We start from the raw sequence: 25,958 nt of genomic DNA, 5'->3' as shown, positions 1-25,958 counted from the left end.
TTTCTATCTGCAACAGTTGCAAAGATATTTGATGGACTAATGGACGAACAGACAATTACATCACAGCTTTGAAACAGGATGCATAAAGAAACAGTTCTGTGCTGAATCCTGTTACCGATGGTTAATTCAAAAAGTATTAAATGTTGACTGATTAAAAATCAATCAACTTTTGTTTATATAGTGCTTAATCACATCTGAAGACATTTCAAAGCGCTTTACAGATAGAAAGCCAACAATGCCCTCCACAGCAAGCATAAGTGACGGTGGTGGGGGAAAAGTCCCTCATTGAGAAAGAAACTCCGGAAAAAAATGACACAACCAAACGTGTTCATTTAATATAATTTATTTTTCTAATCTTTCATGTCTTACCTTCAACATTTTTAATCTTTTTACAATGACTGAAATTATATTTTCCCAGTAACAATTAGGATTGGAGCATATGGACTTTTCAAAAATAATATACAGCTGTAACCAATACTATTATAATTTATACATTTATCTTTGAAAATAGCAATAAATTTAAACTTTCTACAATATTCTTTTTATCTTTCCATGTCACATAATGGCAAGTCATACACTACCACAATAGTGATGTTTGTGCCTTGAACAACTTCCTTCGGACACTGGAAGAGAGTTTGAAAGAGAAAATGTTCACAAAAATGACAATTCCTATTTACAGATTATGTTTCTTCATCTCTAATTGAACAAACTGACAGTCAATTGGTCAGTGCTTTCCCCGGGGCTAATCGTTATGTTAGAATAGAGGCAGAGTATGAGACACATAGGCACAGAGTTGAAACTAGCAGGCCATTTTTCTCCATTTAGCTTTAAGTCTGCTGATTTGTGATTTGTCAGGAGGAAAATATTACCCAAAGTGTGGTCTCAGGACCTGATCGATGAAACAATTGTTTTTAGTTCAAACATCCTCCTAGATTAAATGATCTGTTTAAGTTCAAACATCCATCTTTGGTAATTTTTATAGCAGAAACTTGGATGCGGATAAAGTGCAATTGCCATCAGCTCTGCTAAAAGGGAATGTTTTATCCTTCAGCGGCTAGTTCTGTTGCCAGTTACGTTTGCAGCAGTCGGTCAAAAACAGACAGTAAAATATTAAGCAGGGCGATAAAAGAGAAGCATAGCCAGCTGTGTTTGAATGATGCTGAATGCGATGGCGCAAAACTCCAGTCAGATTAAAAGGCAGGAGTCATAGTGTTAGTGTGATATGAGGACATTAAAAGGTCTCACAACCTACTGCGCTAAACAATAACAGCATGATCTGTCAGTCAAAAGTCTAAATCAGAGATGCACAATAAAAAGAGGTGCTCCATGCAGAACCTGACTCCACCTGGGAAGACAACAGTATAAACCAAAGACTCAGCAACATCAGCATTATGGAAGAGGGCAACAGGCTCAACACCCATTTAAGAGCAGGTGACAATTACTCTTTTGCACCTGGTGGCAAGTTCCCCAAAGATGATACAACCTATCTGTGAACATGTCCCTTAATTCCATCAATTCTACAAGATTGACCACAATCTCCCCATTGCAAATTCAAAAATGTACAAACATATTACCAGCAGAACAGACTTTAGAGTAAGAGTCGTTCGTGCCAGACAGTGAATAAATATTTGCATTATTTAAAACAAGAAAAAAAAACCATACTGTACACGCTACATGCTAGAGGCGAATACAGGCAGCTGTTCTCAGCCTAAGATGAGAAGAAATGTTCTTCCAACTATAAAAATACCTAGAATCTAGAATGAGTGTAGAAAAAACTTTACAGAAAATGTACATCCAAGGCCATTTTTCCATGGAGTGCCAGGTGAAGAGGAGCAGTGAGATAAAAGTGAACAAGTGATCATGTGGTGCAAGCTGCCACACAGTTTGGATCAGGAGGGTGATTAAATCAACCTCCTCCGACTACTATTACACTTAAAATCCATCAGAAAGTCCAGGAGATCGATCCAACAATTGTGACCAGTTTGATTCAGAAAAAAAAAAAAAATCCAAAAGGGTTGAGATGACAGAAAAGTACCGATAAGCAAGACAGCTCAAAATCAGTCTGTACTTTTCTGAAAATAGAGAGAAAATAATAATGAGCAGTGTGTTTCTGGTCTGTTATCTGCTCTCCACTGAAGTCCACTTTCCTTCCAAGCATTATTGCTACAGAGTCTTCCACGTTTTCAGTATGATATCTGCAGGCCAAGTCTGGAAAATCATAGGGAAATAACCTGATAGGAACTCCTGGTTGCTGCATAAGTACAGCATGTAGTTGAATATGAATCCCGTTTTAAGACATGATTGCAATTCCTTTGCAATGTTCTCAAATATTTCATATTCAGTACGGCATAAAATCAGTATAATGTGTATCTTGAAAAGTGTGAGTGGGACACAGCCCACAATAGTCCTAACTTTGCTTTTATGTCAGTAGTTATAGATCCTAAATTCTTCATCTTCATATATAAAATATCTTTATTTATGATCCCTTAATATTAAACATTTATATCAGCACAACAATAAAGAAATCAAAACAAAACTTAGTGCAAAGTACAACTATTCGATCATTCACATTAAACATATCAAATGTCAGTATTTTTATCCACAATCATTTGCCTGAACAGCAAAGAAAACAGTTTATCTGGACTGGCTCCCCCATCACTTAGCAACAGATCACTGGGGTCAGGTGGGCTATTTTTCAGAAAACAAAACCCGACACGGGTCCCCGCTGATTCACTGCTGACAGGTTTCCCTTCATGATTAGTTGAAGCATGTGGTGAGTTTACCATGTAAACTAGTTAAGAAGGAGCAGGTTTTATTTTGTATTCTGTCAGTTAAGCACCCAGTCTACACTAGTGGGAAACTGTCCACTTGAGTCATCTAGTTTTTATGCTTAGGAGGGATGGGAAATGTAGTATTTTTGTCCACTGGAGGTTTCCAGCCAACCTGAGCTCCAGGACCCTGTTTCATTGTAACAAAATAAACAAAAGGAAAACACAAAACAAAAAGAAAATACCAACACAAGACAGACAAAAAAACAACAACCCTCTGGCCATTTCTCATCCTTGATCCCTAGAAATGTCCTTCACTTGGGTTCACTGGAAAGAGTGTCCAGATTGGTTGATCGATTGATCGATAGAACACACCATTACAGAGACCGACAGACAGCACTGCAACGTCTAAACATAGAGAGAAACAGCTGCTCGGATCTCCTGACCTTTTTCTTCATAGTTTATTCTCACGTATGATTCATCCCAGTTCAGGAGATCACAGCCAAACACACAACCGTCACAGCAGCACACCAGTGACCAAACTGAGGCATGTATGGTACGCTGAATTAATACTTCTGATTGCCTTTCATTTAAGGCCCTTTGGTATTGTTTTAGCATCTGATCTTTTTGTAGCTCAATAAAACACTGACACTTTTGTTTCTGGAAAGGGGGGGAGGGGACTTCCTAATCTTGAATTTACACATTCATTCACCCAACAGGTGAAACTCAGGTCCCTCTGTCCAGATGTATGGAAGTCACCAGAACCCAAGCATTCTCAGGAGGGTTTAGACATACACTCACAGATAAACACAGACTTAAGGGATAACTAAAAATTGCTCAGCCCATGGACTATTTAAAAATCCTTCTTTGTGTGTGGGTGTGGGTGTGGGTGTCAGGGGATTTTAATTTGTTTTCCTATAAAATCATGTTAGAATATTTTTTTCGGTACATGGTAATTTTCTTTACGACAAGTCTCCAATATTTTAACAGCCTCTCTCTTTGTGGCTGCTTGGTATCTATTTGACTTCTAAGATGGAGGGGTTGGACTCCATGATTGCCACAATGATTTTGTCAATGTAGTCCTGGAGTCTGTAGTTAATCTCCTCTTGTTTGTGGATAGCCTCCATTATCTAGAAACAAACAAAGGAAAGTCAGTGGAGGGAAAAACACTCAAAAGGTCAACCAGTATCTTTTCTGAACCCACCTCTGTGCGGGACACTGAGTTGATCTCAGCTGCAAGGGAGTCAGAGAAGGAGGCTGACATCAAATTCTTGGCTCCCTGGATGCTCAGGTTGATGATCTGGCCATTTAACTCATCGTTCTGCTCCTTCAGGCTACGGTTGTCCTGGAATGGTTAAATTACTTTAAATGAAATGCATCACTTCAAAAGCAGAAATGAAATGAGACTGAATTTGGAAGGGTTGTACTAAAATGAGTGCAGAAGCAGAGCAGTTGGATTGTATGCCCTACCTGTTTGAGGCGTTTGATCTCTTGCTCCAGCTCAGCTTCACGGGTGCGGGTCTGGTATTCCTGCAGTCCTGCTCCAGGTGTGCGCCCTCTCTTCGCTTCGGCCTCCAGCTTGTACAGCTGGAGGTGTTCAAGCTGTTTACGCAAGTCTTCAATGAGCTAAAGCGCAAAAAAAGTCAAGACATCCTTTAGTAAATTCCTTATGAAACATAATGAGGGCTGCAGGAGGTAGAAACACTTGTTTACACAGTAACACTGATGCATGCCGCTTATGTTATCTGTATTGTAAATCAAACTTAACATGGCTGCAGGGAAAGTGACACACTTTGTACACAGCAGTGTTTATTTTGTACACAGAGAATCCAGTCCCACCTCCTGCGTGGACTCCTTCTCCTTCTGGCTCTGGTGGCGCTCATGACTCAGTTTGTCGGCCATTTTCCTGCGGGACTCCGTCTCCTCCTGCAGTCTGTCAGACATGTCTTCAGTGTCATCCTGCAGCTTCCTCTTCTCCTGCAAAATTGAAGAAAGCAAAAAAAGGGCAGGATGAGGAGGAGTGTCAGTAAAGGAGTAAAGTGGGAGACACACAGGAAGTCAAAAAAACCAAGGAGATAAGATTTATTTTATTTTCTCTCACCTCCTCTAATCTCTCTATGTTTGCTCGAAGACAGGGAACACATGACCTCAACTCGCTGTTCTCCTCATCCAGCTGCTGCAGCCTGAGAAACAAAACAGATTCTTTAGATAGACAGCACCTACACTATTGGTAGTGATTATTACAGCTCATCACACACACACACACACACACACACACACACACACATACACACACACACACACACACACACACACACACACATACACATTACATGCAGGACCAGACTCCGACCAGACGGTGGCAGTATAGAGCCACAAGTCCTCCAACAATCACAAGAGAAGGCGTTTAAGTGTCATTAAATCTGTCAACAGGCGCACCTAAAACCATCAACTTAAACACACATCATAGTATCAATACTATGTTTTAATGCCAGATTAGAAAAACAACAAATCAGATTTTTTTTTAGATCCGTTTTTGTTATTTACAACATTTTTCATTAATCAGAATAAGACACAAAGGGATAAGATCATTCTTACTGAATAAGGATAAATTACCAGTATAAATCCATCTGATAAACAATACATGCATCTGCAACATTTACTGTCCTCTGCTCACCTGGCCTGCAGGTTTTCCAGCTCCATGCCCCTCTCCCTCTCCAGCTTGATCATGGCCTCCTTCTGACGACGGCCCTCTTGCTGTAGCTGCTCATCAGCATGGAGCTCCTGCTCCTTCAGCTGCTCTTCCAAGGCATTGGCCCGGTGCACCAGATGAAGGTTCTCTTGACGCAGCCGGGCATGTTGCTCCCCCGATGCCTCCGACTCTTTTTCCAGCTCCGCCACTCGACGCTCCAAGAGGAGCACCTGGGCACAGAAAACAACTTGTGAAATAAAAATTGCTGCAAGAACGATCAAGCATGAGAAATCCATCCAATAGCGGCTTCCTCTTCGAGGTGAAAGTCCTGTCAGCTTCCAGATATGAATAAGCGTTCAAACAAATGTCCAAGTTTATCAGTTAACTTATCTAGAATGTGAACTCTGACCTTGTCTGTGATGTCATTGTCTGCGAGCTCCAGGATGTCCCGCGTCAAGTCACTCATGGTGTCCAGAGTCATGGAGCTGTTCTGCAGTAGATGTCTGCACAGGAAGAGGGAATCAGTTTACATATCACGAATTCCAAAGATTAACAATCCGTTACAAGAAAGCTTGACGTGTTAATTATTCAGAGAATTAGCTTACCTTGCTACTTTCTTCCTGGACAGCCTCTTTCCAGCGCTGGTGGGGGGAGACAGAACAACAGGAAAAATGTTCAGGAAGAGAAAAAGAGATAGAGGAAAGAGGCACAGTCTGCTGTTATTTGTCCAATCCGGCCCCCATCCCTCTCTCCGTTGGCACAGGAGACCCAGAGACAACAGACATGTTGAGGTGGCTCTCCACAAATAAATCACGGTTGTTGTCGTTGTTGTTTTTAACTGAAACTAAATGGCTTTCACACATCACAGCAATCTAATACAAACAGCAGTTTCTATTAACGGTGCAGATCCAGCATCACTTTTGCTCTAGTAACATACAACATACATACAAAAAACCTAAAATAGGATTTATGTAGATTTTGTAAATCATAATCCTGAATTCTTAAGTTCTGATCTCAACTTTGGTAGCTGTACAGATCAAACAGGGTTTAAGTATTAGTGAGTCTCAGTAATACGGCTACTGATCAAGTAATCCTGGATCTGCATCAGTTCCAACAAAAGCAGGTTCTTTGAGAAGCTTTACTCGTCTATCAGCAGCTTCGCTGACGCATGAACATGATGGGATGAATGACCAAAAAACCGCAATGAACCACTCACCTCTAGTTTCCTAGGGTTCATAGTTTCATGAATGAATGTGTTCAGCTTATTTTCAGAGAAGCATTATGTATGAATGTCAAACCATACAGATGGTAAAAAAAATGGAGCTGATCCACGAAATATACTTTGATGTACAGGATGTAAAGTACAATTTGTGACATAAGACACACATGTTGCTGCCAATCCAGCATATCATGCATACACTGTGAGAACATGCATGATACTCCATCTAATCAGCACTGCAAACACACTGATACAGATCACTACTGGTGGAGGTTGCAAATTATGTGTTACCTAGTCATCTCTAGGAAATTGAGGCGAGTGGAGAGGTCCTCGAGACGACTTATTTGTTTGTGACACTGGCTACAGAAAAAGTCCAGCGCCTCCTCCCTGAGGAAGCTCTGAAAGCAATCAGGGAGAGGGGCAGGTGCGCTAGAAAGAGGAAACACAGGGAGGAAGAGGAGGAGGAAGTGATGAGTGAGGGAAAAGAAGGGGTGCACTTAAGGGGGAGACAAGACACCTCTGAGGGTCCGGGGTATGTTTGTGAAAGCCACATGTGGATCTGGAAGAGCAAAGTGTGAGGGTCAAAGTGGAAGAGAGACGTGATGCAGACTGTGTCTGGATAGCGTACGATAACAGAAGACTGCAGGAAGAAGAACGAGTTGATGTCTCTTTTTTTTAACTCAACTTTAGCACAAGAAAACTAACGTAATATACGTTAAAAAAACCAAAACACAGTAAATAAAGGTTATTCCATTGTCGGACTGTGTTCTGTCTCCTCACATCACCTCTACCAAGTCATTGTACATTCAAATCTGAATTATAGAACACGTTGGCAAAGGTTGCTGTTTGTGAAGGCAGAAACAGCACATGACAGAATTAGAGTGAGCGGCACTAGATGATCCGAATAAGTTGGACCACTTTCCTCTGACAGCATGAGTGATGACTTTATTAAGTAATGGCCACAGTGATGTGTGTTTTTCTGAAACAGAGTGCGCACAAGTTGTCAAAGTGCCGTCGATGGATACATGTGGGAGTGTGCGTAGGTGGCGCTGCTGTGTGCAACAATCAGCCTGATTGGTTAAAAACAAAGTGACGCACTCACACTGAGTGGGCACAGATTGTGGGATGCAGTTATTTTATTTTTTTTAGTCTTACCAGCATGCAGCTTTCTGTAAAACTAGTCGACCATGCATATTTTTACATACCCCTTCCTGTTGCAAAGGCAGCAGCTTGTTTTAATGAAGCCGATTTTAATACTTTCATTGGTAAAAAGAAACACTCAAATATTGTTATTTGTACTGGTCCAGTACTAATCCAGTTTATTTAAAAATTGTCAGTGGGTTATAAAACTGGGACTTCTGTTGTTGACAGCTTTCTGGCTATGTAAGTCATGGAAATATCACGAGAGGGAATTAAACATTATCTGGCTTTGGGTCTCAGTATCTGGGCAAGAAAAATATGATTGGAAATTATTACAATAGGGGCTGCTACACAAATGAAACGGCGTGCGTTTTAAAACCTGGCTTCATCCTGGATACCTTACACAACTAAAGTCGATGCACCTTCAGGTTCGATACGCCTTCAGGTCTCTCTCTGTCCATGAAGGCCTTGAAACTGTTGTCAAATTAAGACTCAAACAGCGAGAGTACAAGATATAGTGAGAATACTTGTAACATAAGAGTAACTTTAATTCTGTTAGTTTGTACGCACTTCATCTACCTAGCCTAGAGACGGAGGCAGATAAGGCCAGGAAGGACGAAGGATGTCTCCACTGAGTTCTTATCAAAGTTTGACCTTATTGACATTGTTGAAAGAGAAACATTTTCTCCGAGGAATGCAAATAGAGGCTTTTAAACAACAAGTTAAAAGAGTCACACCTCTTATCAGAAAGGTTTGATAGCAACAAAGCTGACAGCCTGGTTAAAACAGTAATTTTCACATGGGTTAAATAATCCAAAAGGTCTCCCAGCGTTTCATTTATAACTTTTTCTTCACTCAGCATTAGAATCCAACAAGTGGATTTTTGTTGAGTTCTTTTGGTTTTTGTGGTGTGGGGTAGACCTGTCTTACCTGGGGGAGAGAAGCGAGGAGCCATCGACCTGCTGAGGAGAGCGTACCAGAGAGGAGTTGTCCTGCCCCTCTGCAGCCTCCAAGGCGCTCTCCAGAAGCAACTCTGATGAATTATTTTCACCAAAGTCCTCAAAGTGCTCCTCCTCTCCGCTGATGACCGTCACCACGGTTGGTTGGTGGTTGTGGAGCTCGGAATTCAGGGAAAACCTGAGAAACACACACAAATTTGAATAAAAATAGACATCCACCAGTATGAACAGTTGGTAAGGTGGCTAATGATTTGTGTACGAACTAGAAATGACTAAATGTCTACGTAAACCTCAAATAATTCATCTTCATTTGTTCACAAAGTTAATCTGTTAATTCACATTAATCCCAAAGGCTGCTTTGGCCGAAGCAACATGTCTTTGGAGGTGATGGCAAACCCCCAATGGGAACACCAGAGACACGTGAGAGGGAACCACACATTTTTTAAGAGCCAAACTCTAAGAGCCTTCAACTGCACTGCCACAAAAGGCTGTGATATGGGATTTTTTAAAGAGTTGACTAGAAATCCAACACAAGTAAAAAAGATTAAATAAATAAAACAGACTTGGATTTGGAAGCCTTGGCTGTGGCAGAGTCACACGAGTTTCAGTAAATAATCCATTTGATCTTAACTTAACAGGAAAACCGGCCTTTCCTGTTGTCCAACTGAATATATTCGATGTCTTCAGCACACACAGGATGAGGATGTCTGAATCAGCAGAAAAACCTGCTTTCTCAGCACTCTGACGAAGCCCGTTTTTGCTCGTCGATTTGTCCAAATCAAGGCTAAATTATTATTTTTATATAACAGTGAAAACATGAAATAAATAAAGTGTCAGACTGACATCTTGAACTACGTTTTAACCAAACAGTTCAGTTTAAGCTGCAGTAACATCCACACTGGGCTCAACAGGTTAAACAACAGCACAAGCAGTTTTGAAGTGGCTTACCTTTTACACAGACACTTACTACTTGGCCCTCTACTGAGGTCCCTCACACAGAGGGTCGCCAAAGAGAGAGACCGCATCTTTGATTGTCCTCCGCTGCCCGGGCGTGAAAGCCGTGGAGCAACTGGAGTTAAAACCCCTGACAACCAGAGAGGAATCCTGAAATTTCTCAGGCTACACTGATTTAAAACAAAAAACCCCGGCTCTCCTGTTCGGAGAAAACCAAAAGGGGTCTGTATTTGAAAATGGTCAACTCTGGTAGTAATTAGCCGTATAGCATCGTCTGTGGCGCTCGGCTGCACAAGAAAGGGTTGTCTGCGAGGGGGTTAAGCAGATTTGAGGCTAAGGAACAGCCAACAGAATGTCCTGCTGACCATTCAGGGGCCAAATGTGTGGAGGAACATGGGGAGGACAGAGGAGGTGGGGGGAGGCTAATCCATTTAGATTCTTAATCCCCAATCCAGTACATATACGCTAACCTTTAGGAAGCGGGTCTAACAAGCTGTTTTGTTTATCTCCATTTAAAGCCTGTGGAGACATGAACTCAAGAATCAGTTGAAAGCTTTTTTAACAGATTCCAATTTGTTTTTGGGAAATGAAGCTAAAATGAGAGAACGTAAAGGTGATAAGAGTCATACAAAGTGTCAGGTTTCTGTCAGAGCACTGGCAACAAAATTCCCAAAAATGAAAAGGGTAAAAAATTAAAACAAAAAAACAACAACTCAACACTTCCTGGAATTCAAAGCTCAACCATGAGATGGGAAGTCCCAACATCTCCACGCCATCTGCCATCAAGCCGGACAGACGGGTCACAAAGTCAACAGAAGAGGCCTCGGCTTCCTGCTCTTCCTACCTGGTGTTTGTGTAGTTTGTACCTTACACTATATCAACAAGAACATTCGTGTATGAATATATAAACCTTTCAAGGAGCAACTACCTGAGAAAGAATGGATTACAATTTAAATCACAATAACCAATGAAAAATTTAAATTTTTACATTAATGACTATACACTAATCCCTCGTGCATTCACGCATCAACGTGTGCGACTTCACTTCATCGCAGATTTTTGGTAGGTAGTCACATTATACCGTAAGCACATTCTATTGGCTCAGGGCATCCATAAGTGCGTGATGTTTCATGAGTGTTGGACTTCCGTGAGACACAAAAGTGCTTTAAACAGTCGATAAAAGAGTGTGGGAAAAGGTAATACAGATAGAAGGTGGTTTAATATCAGCATGGGCAGGGTTTGAATTACCGTAAATAATAACAAATAGATTGTCGCTATATTGTGGAATTCGTTATTCGCGTGTGGTTCCTGGAACGCATTAACCACGAGTAACGAGGACGTACTTTATATCACGTTTCAGGGAATTGCTCAAAACAAAGCCAGAAACTCGCCAATCTAGAATCCAGTGTAGATGTTAGATGAACACACTAAGCCTCAGCGATGGCATTTGGGAGGAAAGGGCAGTTTCCACTGTGTTACACTATATGTATTAACCATGCAAAAAAACAACAACAAAAAAAGAGAAAAGAAAGAAAGCCTTTCTACATTCAAGGCTGGTTTTTAATACTGGGCATATTTCAAGTTATCTCTAAGTAACCTGACGATAAATAACGGCAGTGCCTCTGACATGAGAATACCTGGTGCACAAGTAAATGTCAATCTATATGAATATCACATAAAGGCAAAACAGAGGGAATAAAAAATAAAAGGCTACTTCTATACAGCCGGTTTGCCCGACTCTGTTCCCAGGAGCGGTGAAGGTGTTTGGCGGTGGTGATCCGCCGCCCATCTGGTGACCTAAATCGACCCCAAAACAATCCAACGTAAGGAATGCAAGACTCATAAACCTCGTGTTGTGTGAGGTCAGCGCAGGACAAGTAGCCAGAGATCCAACACACACACACACACACACACACACACACACACACACACACACACACATACAAAATTAATCAGTCGGTAGTGATTAAGAACAGCATCACAGCATTAATCACGCCGGTATTGATTAGACCTGATGAGTTATTAGAAAAGTTGCTCAGGGTCACAGCCTCCCGTCTCACCATCACACACACATCAGAGGGAACATTGAGGAAAGGAGAGCATATCAGCCAACACTGACACACACTTTATGTGACATATGTCCAAAAGTTAAACACATACAGACCTATTCCCACTGTCTTCAGGGTCGTGCAGCGTGGCTTCAATACCGCTGTCCGTCTCCACATCCTCATGCATCTCAGGGGGCACCAGGGCCCCCGTGTCCTCATCGGTAAAGGTTTCACACTCGCTATAGGTGCTCTCAGAGCCCAAGTACGCACTGTCCGTCACCTCATTTTGCTGTAGCAAAGGAACCAGAAGAAGAGTAAAAACATTACAGAACATCCATCCAGCAGTTAACACACAAAATACTCTGAAGTGAATATTAAAAAGGTGCCAGCAGGGCATGAACACGGAAGGAACTTTGTTAATTAATACTACAGACACATGAAAAAATATGGCATCATCTATTGGTGTGTACATACACCACCACAACAGGCCTAGCAGCCAACAAGAAGGACAATAAAACTGAACAAACAGAGGGGAAGAATAGACAGGGTCATTACCGACACACGGACATGGAATTAAAAATGTGTGTATAAATATTTGTATATATTTTATTTAAAAAAAAAACGATGATCAACACAATAACAAACTGAGCAAGTCATAAGTCACAGATGCTGTATTTACTGTAATGATAATGTGGTTGTAGAAAAATTGGATCTACTGAAGAAATACAGTACAAATAAAAACACGATGCTCAATGTGCCGTTAGGATTATCAAGATTAACAAGACAACACTTTATAATTGCTTAATGTGTAATTTAGAAGAGTTAGTATTTCATAACAGCATTTTTGTGATTATGTGAAGCAAAATCAGCCTTCAAAGACTATTTATTTTGCTGGTTTTATTTCAATCAAGCAGTGTTGCTCAGCCAATAGACGGGGAAAAAAAAAAAGACTTCAGAGACAATCTGCTGTGATTCACAAGGCTGTTCCAAGTAAAAGCTTGTGAAACAAAACCTTTAAGCTCCAAGCCCAAACAAAATGAGCAACCAAGCAACCAAAACAGACCAAATGATTATACGCCAAGAGGCAGAATGAAAGAAAACCTGAAGCCATTACTAATAAAAAGAGACAGATTATCGGGCACCAGAGCTGTGAGGTGGTAATGAAGGAGCGACAGGCGATTCAGAAAGAATAACGTACCATTAAAAATGAAGTGTTAGGAGAAATGGGGCCCAGAGCACTATCCACCATCTCCAGAACCATCCTGTCTGCCTGTTCTTACTGGCAGGAGAGCGTCCTAATAACTAACGCTACCTCTCCTTCACTCTGGAGACTGACAAGAGTGTTTTAGTGAGGAGAAAAAAAAGGGAAACGCTTCAGCAGTACAGTATAACACTTCGTTCAGCTCCGCTGGGCGGTCAGGGGGCGGAGACCCATGGCAAAGTCCAAAGAGTAGCAAAAGTCGGATATAATGTTCATTCAAGCAGCGATCTGCCTGACGCCCCCCCCAAGTTAAAGCACCGCACAATCAGCTGCACACTTATCTCTCCTGGCCCAGAGTGACAGGATAAATCATTAGGTCATGTTACCAGCCTGTCATGGCTGTCTGACAGCGTGCCAAAAAGAAAACGAACATGCCGTTCAGCTAAAACTAACAACATTTTTGCTAGAATAATATCGCACTGTCAAGTGGGAAGGCCATAATTACAGTTATGTCGTTCTAGTTCCAGCCGAGAACTCAAATGTGAAGTGGGAATGTGAAAATTAGCAAAGAGCAGAAAATATTTATTGAAGGGGAAAGCGAGGAGGATGAGGAGTAAGACTTCTAGCCTCGGCTGAACAGTTTCATCTTGCCTGTTTTGAAAGCAAACAGGAGCAGAACAGCCAGGCCATTGAGAAGGAGAGGAACCATTTCTGCCAGAAACCAGAGGGAAAAAATAAAGCCACGGACACAGGTGTGGCGTGTACCTCACACATAAACACTAACTTCCCCAAAACTGCTTACAGGTTCCAGTAAACAAGAAAGACATTTTTGAAAGACTTGGATCTAAACGGTTGTTACCTCAGACTCGTTCTTGTTTATTCCCATTGCCAATATCTGAATAAAAGTAAAAAAAACAAACTATATAGCTTAAGCAGCTCATTCTTCATCGTCTACTATATGTGATGACAAGAAACTTTATTCTAAATCTAACAAGTAGATTTACTGATTCAAATTAGACACATCCATGTTTCAACAAATGAATCAGTAAGATCTAAAGCAACAGAAATACACTGACTCTGTGTCACACACAAGCACATAGGATGATTTATTTACACACCGGATTACAAAGTTTGTAAAAAGGAACCAGGGCAAGTAAGGCGAATAATAGCTAACTTGATTCTCGAGCCGTGGGATAGAAGCTCATTTTATCACACAATCAAAAACCTCGTGATTCCTATCAGGTGGATTAAAAAGGAGGGAATGCAAGAGTAATTCTGACTGTTGTACCTGGGCCTGCACTTGTAAATCCTGTCAAGAGGGGGCGCTGAGTATTCACTCTACTCCTACAAAAAAAAAAAAAAAAAACAGTTCTACAACTGTGTGGGAAGTGCAAACAATAGCAAAAACGCAGAAATTTTGCAGAGGCCAGCAACAACGATGGTTAAATATACAAGTGCTGTGTGCCAGAGGAGACAGGAATTCCAGAAATGTTAACCACAACTGTAAAAACAGTCAAAGCCGATGTAAGAACCCAGCTAATTCCGCTGTTGTCAAAGAATCCTCAAAAGTATAGCCTGCCAGACGCTGTTTAGTGGTTGCCAAAACAGAGTGTTCAGCCTGTGGACCATTCATAGTGGTAATGATACCTCTGAGAGCCAATCAGTGAATTACAGAGGGAAGAGAGAGTCCACACGGAGTTCAGCTAGTGACCTCCACTCACAATGCTGTTGTGAGCCTCAATGGGAAATGAAGGCTTACCAACCGAGCTACAACACCAACAGAGAGAAGCCAAGATGCTTCTGTGGCGCCTCACCTCATCGTACTCCTCTGGGCAGCCCACAGCTCCATCGCCGGGGCTGTAGTTCACGCCGTAGAGCTGAGGCTCTGGACCTACGTGTGTGACAGGAAGAAGAAGAAGAAAGGAAGGACAGTTTAACAGCAGCTTTAACCTGTAGATAAATGTTTCTGGAGAGAGAAACCGAAACTAGACTGAAAATACATTTAAGGCATTCATTTTGTGTTTTCTGTACAGCATGTCAATAAAAAACTGAACCTAATAATGTAGGATTTTATCTTTGACAGCTGGAATGAATTTGTAGTACCTGGTACTAAATCTGCATCACAAATATACTGTGCAATATGCAATATTAGATGTTTATGCATTATTTTATCAATTTAAAAGTTTTGTGGAATTAGTAACAAATTTACACATTTTTGAATTTTAATGAACTTTTTCTTAATTATGAAACAAGGCTTTTTTAAATGTGTAATTGTTGAAACTAAATTATAAACAAGCTTTTGTCCTTAAAGAGCTCATAGGAAGGATTTATGCTCATCAGATTTCAAATTTCTTAAGTTTTACAAGAGACATTTTAAATATGATTCCTCTCTTAATGGATGGATGACAAATATCTGCTTGCACGCCAGTAGTTCTGCTTTAGAGGCGTTTGCAAATTGGTTTTTAATTGTCACGACTGAATGATGAGCAGTCTATAATCGAAGCGAATGTATGCATTATGTGACAGTTAACATAACGTAACTTTTATACACACTTTAAAAGGGTTACATAATGTTCTCTAAAAAGGAAATGGACAAAAAACGAACAATAAAAAAGGACAGGAAACAATAAAGCCAAATCAAATTTGACAACACGGGCCTCTGAAATCTGCAGCAGAGAACAAATGTAACCTGAGACAGATCAACAAAGGTGGAGTCCTGCTAGCCACCGCGGCTCCTGTATGTAGTAAACGCTGCATGGCACCTGACTAACAGAACACAACACAAACAGAGTCTCTGCGCCCTCTAGTCAGACGTAAAACGCTCTTTCTTTGGCTTTCTGGCTTTTGTTGGAATAAACACCTGCAGTCTCCGCAGGAGTAACGTCAAAATACAACAGGAGATAAATATATTCTCTGCTTCTGTTGTTCCAGACATGCCGTAGCCCCCACTGTGGACGAGGCATTTCCGTGGCCTGAAGGTCCCGTTTTTATTAAAAAGAACAACTTCCAGTAACATTTGGTGCAGAAATGTAATGAAAAGGAGATGGAATGCGATGAATCAGAGGAAGGTTCAGAGAAGTTATTTTTCTTCTAATTACAACAGACTTGCAGTTACGCTGGACTAAACCTTGTTATAGTGGATCAAATACAAATCAGCTTTACGAGAAAAGTGGAATTCTGTCAGCAAAGGTCTGAACTTCACGCACTGATGGGAAATGTCCATCCAGGAGGAAATATCTGATGCATTACCCTACATCGCTGATCACACAGAAAACTCAATGTGTAATTGGACACAGGACAATGGTTACTGGATTCCTGCCCATCAAATCATCCCGAGTAGCCAAAGAAGGCACCAAAACAATGGCTAAAAAAAGCTTTGTTCAAATGACTCAGTGACTACTATTGACACACGTGATACAGAGCTTTATCTGCCTTAGATTAAACCAACTGCTTCAGACTCCCCATGTTCTCCACACGATCATTATTTATTTGGACATACATCTCCAGAAGTGTTAATGCAGGGTGGATATTTTCAAGTCGACTTACAACACAGCTTTGTAACGACGACAAAGAAGAAAAACAAGAGAGAAATGGAGGACGGGGCCATGGGAGAGGACACTAAATAATTCAGATGAAACGGACTCTGCCACTCCCGCTCTGAAAGCTTGCCAGCCAGTCCATGTGTCTGAACATCCCATGCCTCCCAGTGCATTATTAATGGTCTGAGTAACCAGAGCCTCCCAACCCAGAAAGCTTTGAGCCAGAGTACTACTAATCAATAGGCTGTGATGACATCATCACTACAATCTATACAGTATGTTCATGCAGCCAGGGTAAGCCTAAACACTTGTGTTTGTGTAGATTTAATATAATCTCTTCATTACAATATATATCAAAAGAATGGCAGCAAAATGGTTTTAGAAAAAAAAAACCCACATTATATATAAAATTTATTTACAAGTACTCTCTTTTCCGCACTATAAGGCACACTGGATTATAAACCACATCTGATTATATGGCACACCTTCAATGAATGGCCTACTTAAAACTTTTCATATATAAGGCACACTAGATTATAGGGTTCACTGTCGGTTTTTGAGAAAATTAAAGGCTTTTAGGTGCACCGTATAGTAGGGAAAATATTGTATTTGGACAAATCTTGTGCCTTTATATCCAAAATCCCCCATATAAGCAGAGCAATGGATGCAAACATGCTGTCAGCAGAATTTGGAACAATGACGGATTCAAAGGCTGGAAACTAAATGTAGGTGCAATCGTTTTTGTTGCTGAGATGTTGTTGGGTTTTTTAAATAGCTGAACTAAGTAGGTTAGATAAAATAAAATATTAGGGTATGGAAAATAAATCACAGTTTGATACAAATGTGAAGATGTGAAATAACTAGAAAAGATTTTAACACTGACAAAAGCCAGAAATTATTTTGTTCTCAGAACATTTTCTTCAGTAGCTTTTACAGTGCGTTAAATACAGATTCATCAGAGCCTGAAGTAAAAAAGCAGATCAGAAAAAAATAGCCTGACAGAATCTACAGCTGACAACTTACCTCCATTGCTAATGGCGGAAATTCCACGATGGAAGTCTTCAAAGCTGATCACTCCCAGGCCACTAGGATCTAAGAATTTGGTAAAATCCTTCACCTGGAAGAAAACGTAAAGACATTCAAGTTTTTGTGGTCTCATGATCAAGGAGGTCTTAAAAAAGAAGTACAGGATATGCAAGTTTTCAAAAAACCAAGTTCTTACTGATTTGAATTAACATCTACAAAAACAATGTGACCTGAAGCCACATAACTATTAACAGTATCTTTTTAAAGGTCATGCATTAAAAATCATTAACACAATGCTTTTATTGTGTAATGGGATGAACTCCACTCCAAAATAAAATCAGTTTTTGCAGACGGGGCTAAATTCAGTTTAAAGGGACCTTACTGTGGCCAAAGGCTACTGTCTTTATCGTCTTTGCATGACAAGAATAAAAAGGAAGTAATGCTTAACAAAGATTTTAAGTAATACATTAAAAATGGTTTGAACAGTTAATCTTATTTTAGATGTTAGATTAACAGGCACCTGGAGAGAGGAAGGTATTTACTCAATAACAAAAAAAGGTTTTCTTAAAGACATACAGCACATGTGAAGCAATCCAGCCTTTTGGGTGCAGACACATTGCTGCACTGAGCTCCCAAATGGGTTATGTAAGAGCTCCAACCTACTGTATATTCCTACATTCAGTAACCTGGCAACAAGAGGATGTGTGATTCAGTAAGTAAATGACCTCATGAAAAAAAAATCAGCTACTTTTTAGATTTCAATTTCACTCCTGATGCCTGTGAAATGAAATCTAACCTGAGTTGTACCAGAACAACTTCTACCTACACAAATCTCTTGGCTTATTGCCCCTTTTAATACTTTGATATTTTCGGCCTGTTTGCAGTTACTGATTCACACCAGCAACCAAAATATATCTACATAAAGGACAGACCAAGACAAGTGCCACCCATGCTAGAAGTACACTAACCCATTAGTACAGCAACATTTACAGCATGTTATCACTGACAAAATTATCTAGAAAGGAGTCTGAGGGTATGTTGAGGCCGCTTTCTGTGGTTTCAGTCTGCTTATTTCTCAGGAAAGTAAAAAAAAGAAAAAAGTCCTACGCGAACATGGTCATTTTACATTTTTTCTGTGTGTGTGGCTTCTCTGTTCTGTACTTTTAGTATCAGTTACACATAAAAACAAGCTGATCTGCTTAGCAGCGCAGAGCTCTAACTCAAGAAGCCAAAGCTCATTAAAAAAAAGACTATAGTTTATGGTCAGTGGTTAAAGGTTTAAATGCTGTAATGTTTAGTACATGTGAAGTAAAAGTCCATCTAACATCAATTTGCTTCATGCCACACCATTCAAATCTACTAATCTGATGATTTTGTATTCATTATAGGCTTGTAGAGCCTAGAGACACTTCTATAAAGGATCAAACTAAAAAAAAATAAAATCTGTGACCAAGGTCCTTTGTAGGCAGTTGAATAAAGCCTTTGCATTCTGTGTCACAATGGAACATCACAGTTCATGTGTTCCCAGCAGCTTAGAAACACCTACACTGGGTGAGGTGTGAAAACTGCAGTATCAACCATCTGTGGTCCTCGTGACATTTTACATAACCACCATAATAAGCCTATAATTTGTGTTACATTTTCCAACTGTGCATAGAAAGTGCGGTAAAAATACCTCACAACTGAGCAGGTAGGTTGAATTCCTGTCAAACCAACCAGAACATTTTAACGCTACACTGTGGAAGCTATCCATGGCCTACATCAGAGTTTTTAAGCTTCACAGCGGGGCCAGTCCCCTCAGGTCTTGTAAGCAGACACTATTCCTAGTTGTAACCTAAATACAGAAAAGGTAAATGTGATTTGAGTTCAGTTGAATCCACGTTTTAATAGCATTGCCTTGTAATGTGTTTTATCTGGATGCCTGACATTTTAACTTTCATGAGAAGAATTAAGAAAGTGTCTGCGAACACATTTAGCATAAGTAAAAATTTACCCTCGGCCATGGATGTCTCTGTTGGAGTCAAGATTGTCACCAGCAATGACGTTGAACAAAGAAGACAACTCTAATGGTTCCACAGTGTCTGCACCTTTTGTTCCGTCGATTAGAAAGCTCCAAGTGGCAGAAACGACATACTGGGTGTTCCAATTCAGGCATTGTTCTATAATGTCACCCTCTGTTTTTAAAATGTAGTCTGTAGTATTATCATTAAACCCATATTGTGAACTGCAATGTACAATAATTTGCATCGTTACACCAACTGTAGCCAGAACAGCAGTCGGGCATCTGACAACTACTGAACAACTGAAAGGCGACTCTATGCTCAAACTGCTTGAGGGCTCTGTGGTTTCTCACTGTCCTCTATTTGTGTCTAATCAGTGCCAAGACACGCCTGACCGCCTCCACACAGATCGCCGTTGTGCATAACGCCATAGAGAAGAACACCTAATAGAGACTTTCCTGGAGGAGGTCTGACAATAGTTGCTACACAAAACTGATAAACTTGATCGCAACATTGCTAGGTTGGCCAAAGATGATTAAACAAGGCAGGATGATCTCGGGACATGAAACAAAAAACAAAACAAAACACAAGTACACGGAAAATACGACTACAGAGAGTTGATGGTTGAGGGCACGGGACATTCCATTGTGGATTAGAGGGGCAGCACATAAAAGCAAGAGGTGAGGTGAGGGAGGCTGGTTAACGTAGGGTCGGGAGTGTCCGACTGACAGGCAAGACAAGACCACAATGCAGTTCAGTGCCTCTTTTGTGCTGAATCAGGGTCAAAAACCAGAGTGGAACCAGTGAATGGTGGTTAGAAAGATGTGATATTGATTTCTAGGGCTGGCATATGCCTACAGGCCGGTGGTGGGACCTACATATGTAACTGCAGGTCAACAGGAAGATAGGATAGTTACGGTCAAGAATATTACTCAGTTATGTCAAATCAAATGGTTTAATGAGATTTATTTACTAGATGATGACATACAAGACAATGTATATACGGTCTTTTACTTAATATTCTGTCATGATACGTTTAGGGACATGGTTATCTTGCCCTGAAAAAACACTGCATAAAACATTTGCATGCTTAGTATACCAGCACCAACTGAACATGCATGCAAATACCTCATGAGAACACCGCTGCCGTCTCTTGACAGGTTGCTGGGATATTTGCAATAATGTGCAGGATAATCCACAAGTAAGGGCTGCTACAAGTTCTTTATCTGACTATGATATAAAAACACACAAAACTTCACTGACAAAAGCCTTTGTACTGCAGTCTAAGAATATAGATGGAATAAAAAACAACAACAACAACAATCAGACCACACAACAAAGCCATTCACCCCACTTCCCACTTTTAAGAGTTATTCTTGGATGTCCTTAAGTTAATAGTAAGGCCAACTGCACTGTGTCTTTCTAAAAAACACTGCTGAAATATTTTTGTTATATTTCACTAATTTGGCCTGTTTCGGCATGGACAACATTCAGACCACTTATTTCTAGATGACTGAAATACAACCACATGTCAGGGCAAATCTGGAAACCCACATTCAAAATATATGAAAAGAATGAACTATTTTCTAACTCAAAAAAAATTCAACACCCTTGACTTTAGAGAGATGCAAGCAGAATGTTGGATCAGGAATAACTTTTCCACCAGTCCTTGAATTCAGCTGATGAATGCCAAACACGCCAAACAAGTTAGAATCTTGATAAAACATTACAACATAACACATGGATGACAGAGCCTGATTGTTCTTCTGATGACTAAAGCACAAAAATGTTAAAGGAGTTTGCTCTTAGACACAAATGAATTCTGGGAAACAAGGTAGCTGACAGTAAACAAAGATGCAGGAACAGCAAATCAGGTTAGCAGTCCAAGGAAACCATTTAAGACCTAAAGAAACAAAAAGAAAGCTACAAACCACATATCTAAACCCCATTAGAAACCAAATATTAGGGAATAACAGCTAAGCAGACCGCAGAATGTGCAAAACTCCCAGGATCATGAAAACGCATCAAGCTTTGGCACTGCCTAGGAAGACACGTGGAACTGAGGTACATTAAAAAACATGACCAAAACGCTGCTCCCCTGTTTCTACAAACAAGGTCACAGGCAGTTGGTGGATGGAATCCAAACCACGGAGCCTCTCTGACTCAGGAAAATACATTTTACTCTTAATCCTTCCCTATTCCATGCCTGGGGAGCCAAAAATCTAGGGCTAGACATGGGACAAATCAGGGGCGATAGAGGCGCTGAGACTGAGAGGGCATGGATTAAAGAGCATTAGTGAGCCAGAACCCATCCTCAAACAAAAACCTGGTTTAAAGTTTGTCAGAAAAAAAAAAGATTGAAAACTAAAACTTGCTCAACTATCGCACGTGTGATAGTTTTTTTCCAATAATTGTGTTACCTGTTTGGTTACATCATTGTTTACATCTTCTAACTCATATTTACAAATGGTGTGATCAATCACAAAACCTCCTAACATTGTTAAACACTTAGACAGACAAGCAAGTCTGACAGGAAAAGAAAGATGATGTCATTTTGACTCGAAGCTTCAGGCACAACAGAAACTTTCACCCTCCACGACGAGATCCATGTAGTATTTTAAGATAGGCCACTCTGCTACGATTTAAACAAGTCTTCCTTGTATTTTGAATTTAAATTAACAGTGAAATAGTTCCACAAATGTGTGAACGGCTCGTAAACACTGCTGTATTCACTGAATGTCTGGGGGGAGGGCTGGATGGAGGGAAATAAATCAGCTATTTCATGAGAGATTATCCTTAAACCACAGGATATGCCATTGGTAAAATGAATGTCATTTAACATATGGAGCAGAGCCAAGATTGACATCATTTTTTACAGCTGACGTGCTTGACAGACTTATCTCCATGATAACCCAAATCCTGTTTCTTGAAACCTCTCCAAATATTAGTCAACAAACTAATCCAGGGATGGGTTTTCATTTCATACAGCAGTTTATTCTAAATTTTATTGCAATTATTGAGACCTGCAGCACCCAAGCAGGCATCATGTGACCTCTGACTCACATGTTAATAATCTAAACCTGATGCAGCTCCATAAAACATTGAGTCAACAACGGGAACAATGTAATGAATATAAATTGTACCTTACAGACCAGTAGGATGACTAATTGTGCATAATTCACCTTTTTTCAACCTTTAATAATAATAATAAAGGTTAATATCCACTTAGAATAAAACCAACTCTAAAAGCTGAGCAAAGTGATATCAGACAGACGCTTATAAAGACTTTCTTGCAGAATTTCATTCAGCAGAAGATGACATAAATGTTTAAGTACTGTACAAGGAGCTGTATATTGTTCCACACAACATGCATTACTCAGTAGCTGCAAGGTCAAAACAAAGAAGCCAACAAAAAATAGGGGTATCTCACCTGATCTGCGCCATAAGCAGCAGCAAACTCCATAAACTCCTCAATGCGAACAAAGCCATCTCCATCCTGGTCTAAAGCATCGAACACAGCTTTAAGTGGGGAGACATCTTCCTCCCGCCTATTCACAGCTGAGAGCACTGGCAGTGTGTCATCCACCACCATCTTAGAGAGTGAAATTGTCTCCACAGTTTTCTCACTAGTCCATTCAGCCTGGGGGGCTGAGGTTTCTAGGTCCTGAACAGAAAAATCAAAAGGAGCCACTTCATGACGATCTGACCGCTCCAGCTGGTTGGTGTTTGTCGAAATGTCTTTTTCCCTTTGTTCAGTAGTCCGTTTGTGGACATTTCTAGTCTCCAGCCCCTCCTTTGGCTTGAAGTGCAAAGTTTCCCTGTCATCAATCTCGTCAGGAGTCAGACACAGATCCAAAGCCATGGTCTCATTCCCCTGACGATTGGCTTCGATATAAATATTGTCCTCCATCAGATCTTTACACTCATTGTCCACAGAATGACTCTCGTTGATGAAACCACCCTGGATGAAGACATCTTCAGCCAGAGGTGACGTCAGTGATGGAGGCTCTGCTGACAAACTCGGCGAAAGTGCGTCATTCTCACCTTGTTGCACTGAAGTCAGATTTGGAATTACAGTAGCCGATGCATGTTGCACCTCCAACTCTTCCGTTGGTGAATGTGATGGCACACCTGTTGGGATAACAGGGGGAGGACTGATGGGGCACAGGCTCAGACTGCTGACATAATCGGGAACTTCTAAATCTAGCAAAGGCACGGATCTCTCAAAACACTCCAGCGGTGTGCTGATATGGTCAGGCAGGAGTCTAATCTCAGGTAAACCTTGCAGGGTAGTGCTACAGGTTGTGGGCAGATCGGTCACTTGATCAGGGAATAAACGTTTGTCTCCAGTTTCAAGTGACAAAGTCTCCCTGTTCTCTGAGGGAGGGGGACCAGCCTGCTTGTCTTGTGACTGATCTGCCACTTCCTCACTGACAGCCTTTGTTTTCAAATCACCTGAGGACTCTGGAGAGATAGATGAGTTTTCATTCGAGAGATCTACCAGCAAAAACGGATCCCCTGTGACAGACTCAGCAATTTTCAAAGGAGAGACTGGCATACTAACGTTTATGACCTCACCATGACAACAGAGGACATCTGAGCTCTCAAGAGGGTTCTTCTGTGTCAGAATAAGTTCTTCACATGGTGAGTTTTTCCCAGTAACATCAGAAAGTTTAGGAGAAACTATCCACGATAATGTGCAGTCGCTTATTTCATTGGGTTTCTCAGAATTTTCTGAAAGAAACAAATCCTCTGTAGATGAACTACGGAGAGATGCTGGAGAAATAGCAGAACAATTTCCTTCAAACTCCAGATTGCAAAAAGAAAAATCAGAGAGATTCATGAAGTTCTCAAACTCGACAGATTCATCTTGGATAGAGCTGATAGCTTCATTTTGGGGGAATGTTTGATCCTGGTCTCTGCTTCTGAAATCCAAACCTGTCTGGCCAGTCTTGCTTGGAGAAAGGACGCCTCCTTTGTCTGAATCCAGTGTGTGAAATCCCAGAGGAAATGGCTGTTCTGAGTCCCACTGCGTGTGCCCCAGAGGGCGAGACAGGACTGGCGGCTCCATTTGAATGTAGCTTGTTCCACCCTGCTAACTTGAGAAAGCTAGTGGTTGAAGTCTTATCTCGCCACTGTCATTAAAATCCAGTTCTTCAACTTTAATGCCATCTTTTCAAATGACATTTTACACCCTCAAAAACTGTTGAAATGGATGTGTGTAATCCCTCCAAGCATAATCCGTCAATGATCTTAATAATGAAGACAGATACTGGAGAAAACTTGAGTGTCAGGTACACCGGTATGGGATATTGTTAGAAAGATACGAAAGTTTAGAAACGATATCGGAAATATAATTGTCAAAATATATTTCCTTTTAATTCAAAAGTTACGATCAAAATTTCGTCAACAACGCTACCTTGCAAAAGTCATATTAATTCCGTAGCCTTCCTGAATGCTGCAAACGTGTTTTGACGTCCCTTTCTTTCATGGCAGGTCCACTGCTGGTTGTTACCAAAGGTTTCAGTGTGAATAAATCCAAAAATCAGCATGATTCATGACTCAAACGCTGATCGATCAGCGAAACGGAACCAGTGACCGAAAACATCAACTTAAACTTCTTGATTAAAAATCAGTAGCCTTGTTTGACAACATATTACTATCCAAAGCGTCTCACCTTATCCATTATGTGATAATTAGTTAGCGATCAAGACGAAGCGAGGACACGATGTCACCAGTGTTAGTCTAATCAAAAATTAACATCGATCAGTAACAATAATCTGCTGACACAAGGTGGGTTGAGATAAACACGAGATAATCATTGCTGATAATGAATTTATGCTAGCGACTAGTTAGCTCCTCCCCCCATCATCCGCTCCTCTCCTGCCATTGGTCAGGGAGGCTAGCTGACGAGCTAAGCTAGCGAAAATTAGCTTATTAGCCAGCAAACATGTCGAACAGTCCAACTTCTTCCTTTCTCAAATATATTAAACGAAATAGTAACGTCGAAGATTCACAGTCAAAAAGAATACAACCGCAACCATCGTCTCCGTGATAATCCACGATTATGTCCTCATATTTCGGCCGTTTTCCAGGGGCGATCCACCTGTATCAGGGCGAAGACAGGCCAGGAGAGTGACGAGACGAAACCGATCCTTCCTCCTCCAATTCTTCCGTTATTGTTTTTTGGGAAAATACTGCACTTGTCTCAAGAGCCCAAGTCGCGAAGAAATTTAAACTACAAGGATGTCAATTAGGCTGAGAAGCTTCTCATTTTGGCAAACAGTCCAGCGATGTTGATGACACACACCGAAAGCTCTCGCATCAGCATCAGCAGTGACATCCTCCTCCTCCAGCCGCAGACACGCCACTGACGTTTCACGCATGCGCAGAGAACCCTGCAGTACCTTCA

General features: G+C 40.8%; 1 protein-coding gene across 1 annotated transcript; it reads right to left on the bottom strand.

Annotated features, from left to right (window-relative positions):
• Window positions 1-369: 369 nt before the first annotated feature.
• Window positions 370-25,939, bottom strand: rab11fip3 (RAB11 family interacting protein 3 (class II)). The gene is made up of 13 exons (XM_068305579.1): window positions 22,977-25,939; window positions 17,544-17,637; window positions 14,796-14,872; window positions 11,897-12,069; window positions 8,750-8,956; window positions 6,066-6,101; window positions 5,870-5,963; window positions 5,446-5,690; window positions 4,870-4,951; window positions 4,608-4,745; window positions 4,239-4,394; window positions 3,973-4,113; window positions 370-3,898 (listed from the first exon to the last, which is right to left on the bottom strand). The coding sequence occupies exons 1-13, from the start codon at window positions 24,615-24,617 to the stop codon at window positions 3,785-3,787; spliced, it is 3,198 nt and encodes a 1,065-aa protein (XP_068161680.1). The 5' UTR covers window positions 24,618-25,939; the 3' UTR covers window positions 370-3,784.
• Between the last annotated feature and the right edge of the window lie 19 nt (window positions 25,940-25,958).

This window comes from Antennarius striatus, chromosome 21, assembly GCF_040054535.1.
Source record: "Antennarius striatus isolate MH-2024 chromosome 21, ASM4005453v1, whole genome shotgun sequence".
In the NCBI taxonomy this organism is placed as follows: Eukaryota; Metazoa; Chordata; class Actinopteri; order Lophiiformes; family Antennariidae; genus Antennarius; species Antennarius striatus.
Note: the sequence above shows the minus strand (reverse complement) of the source record. Positions and strands in the feature narration are given on the sequence as shown.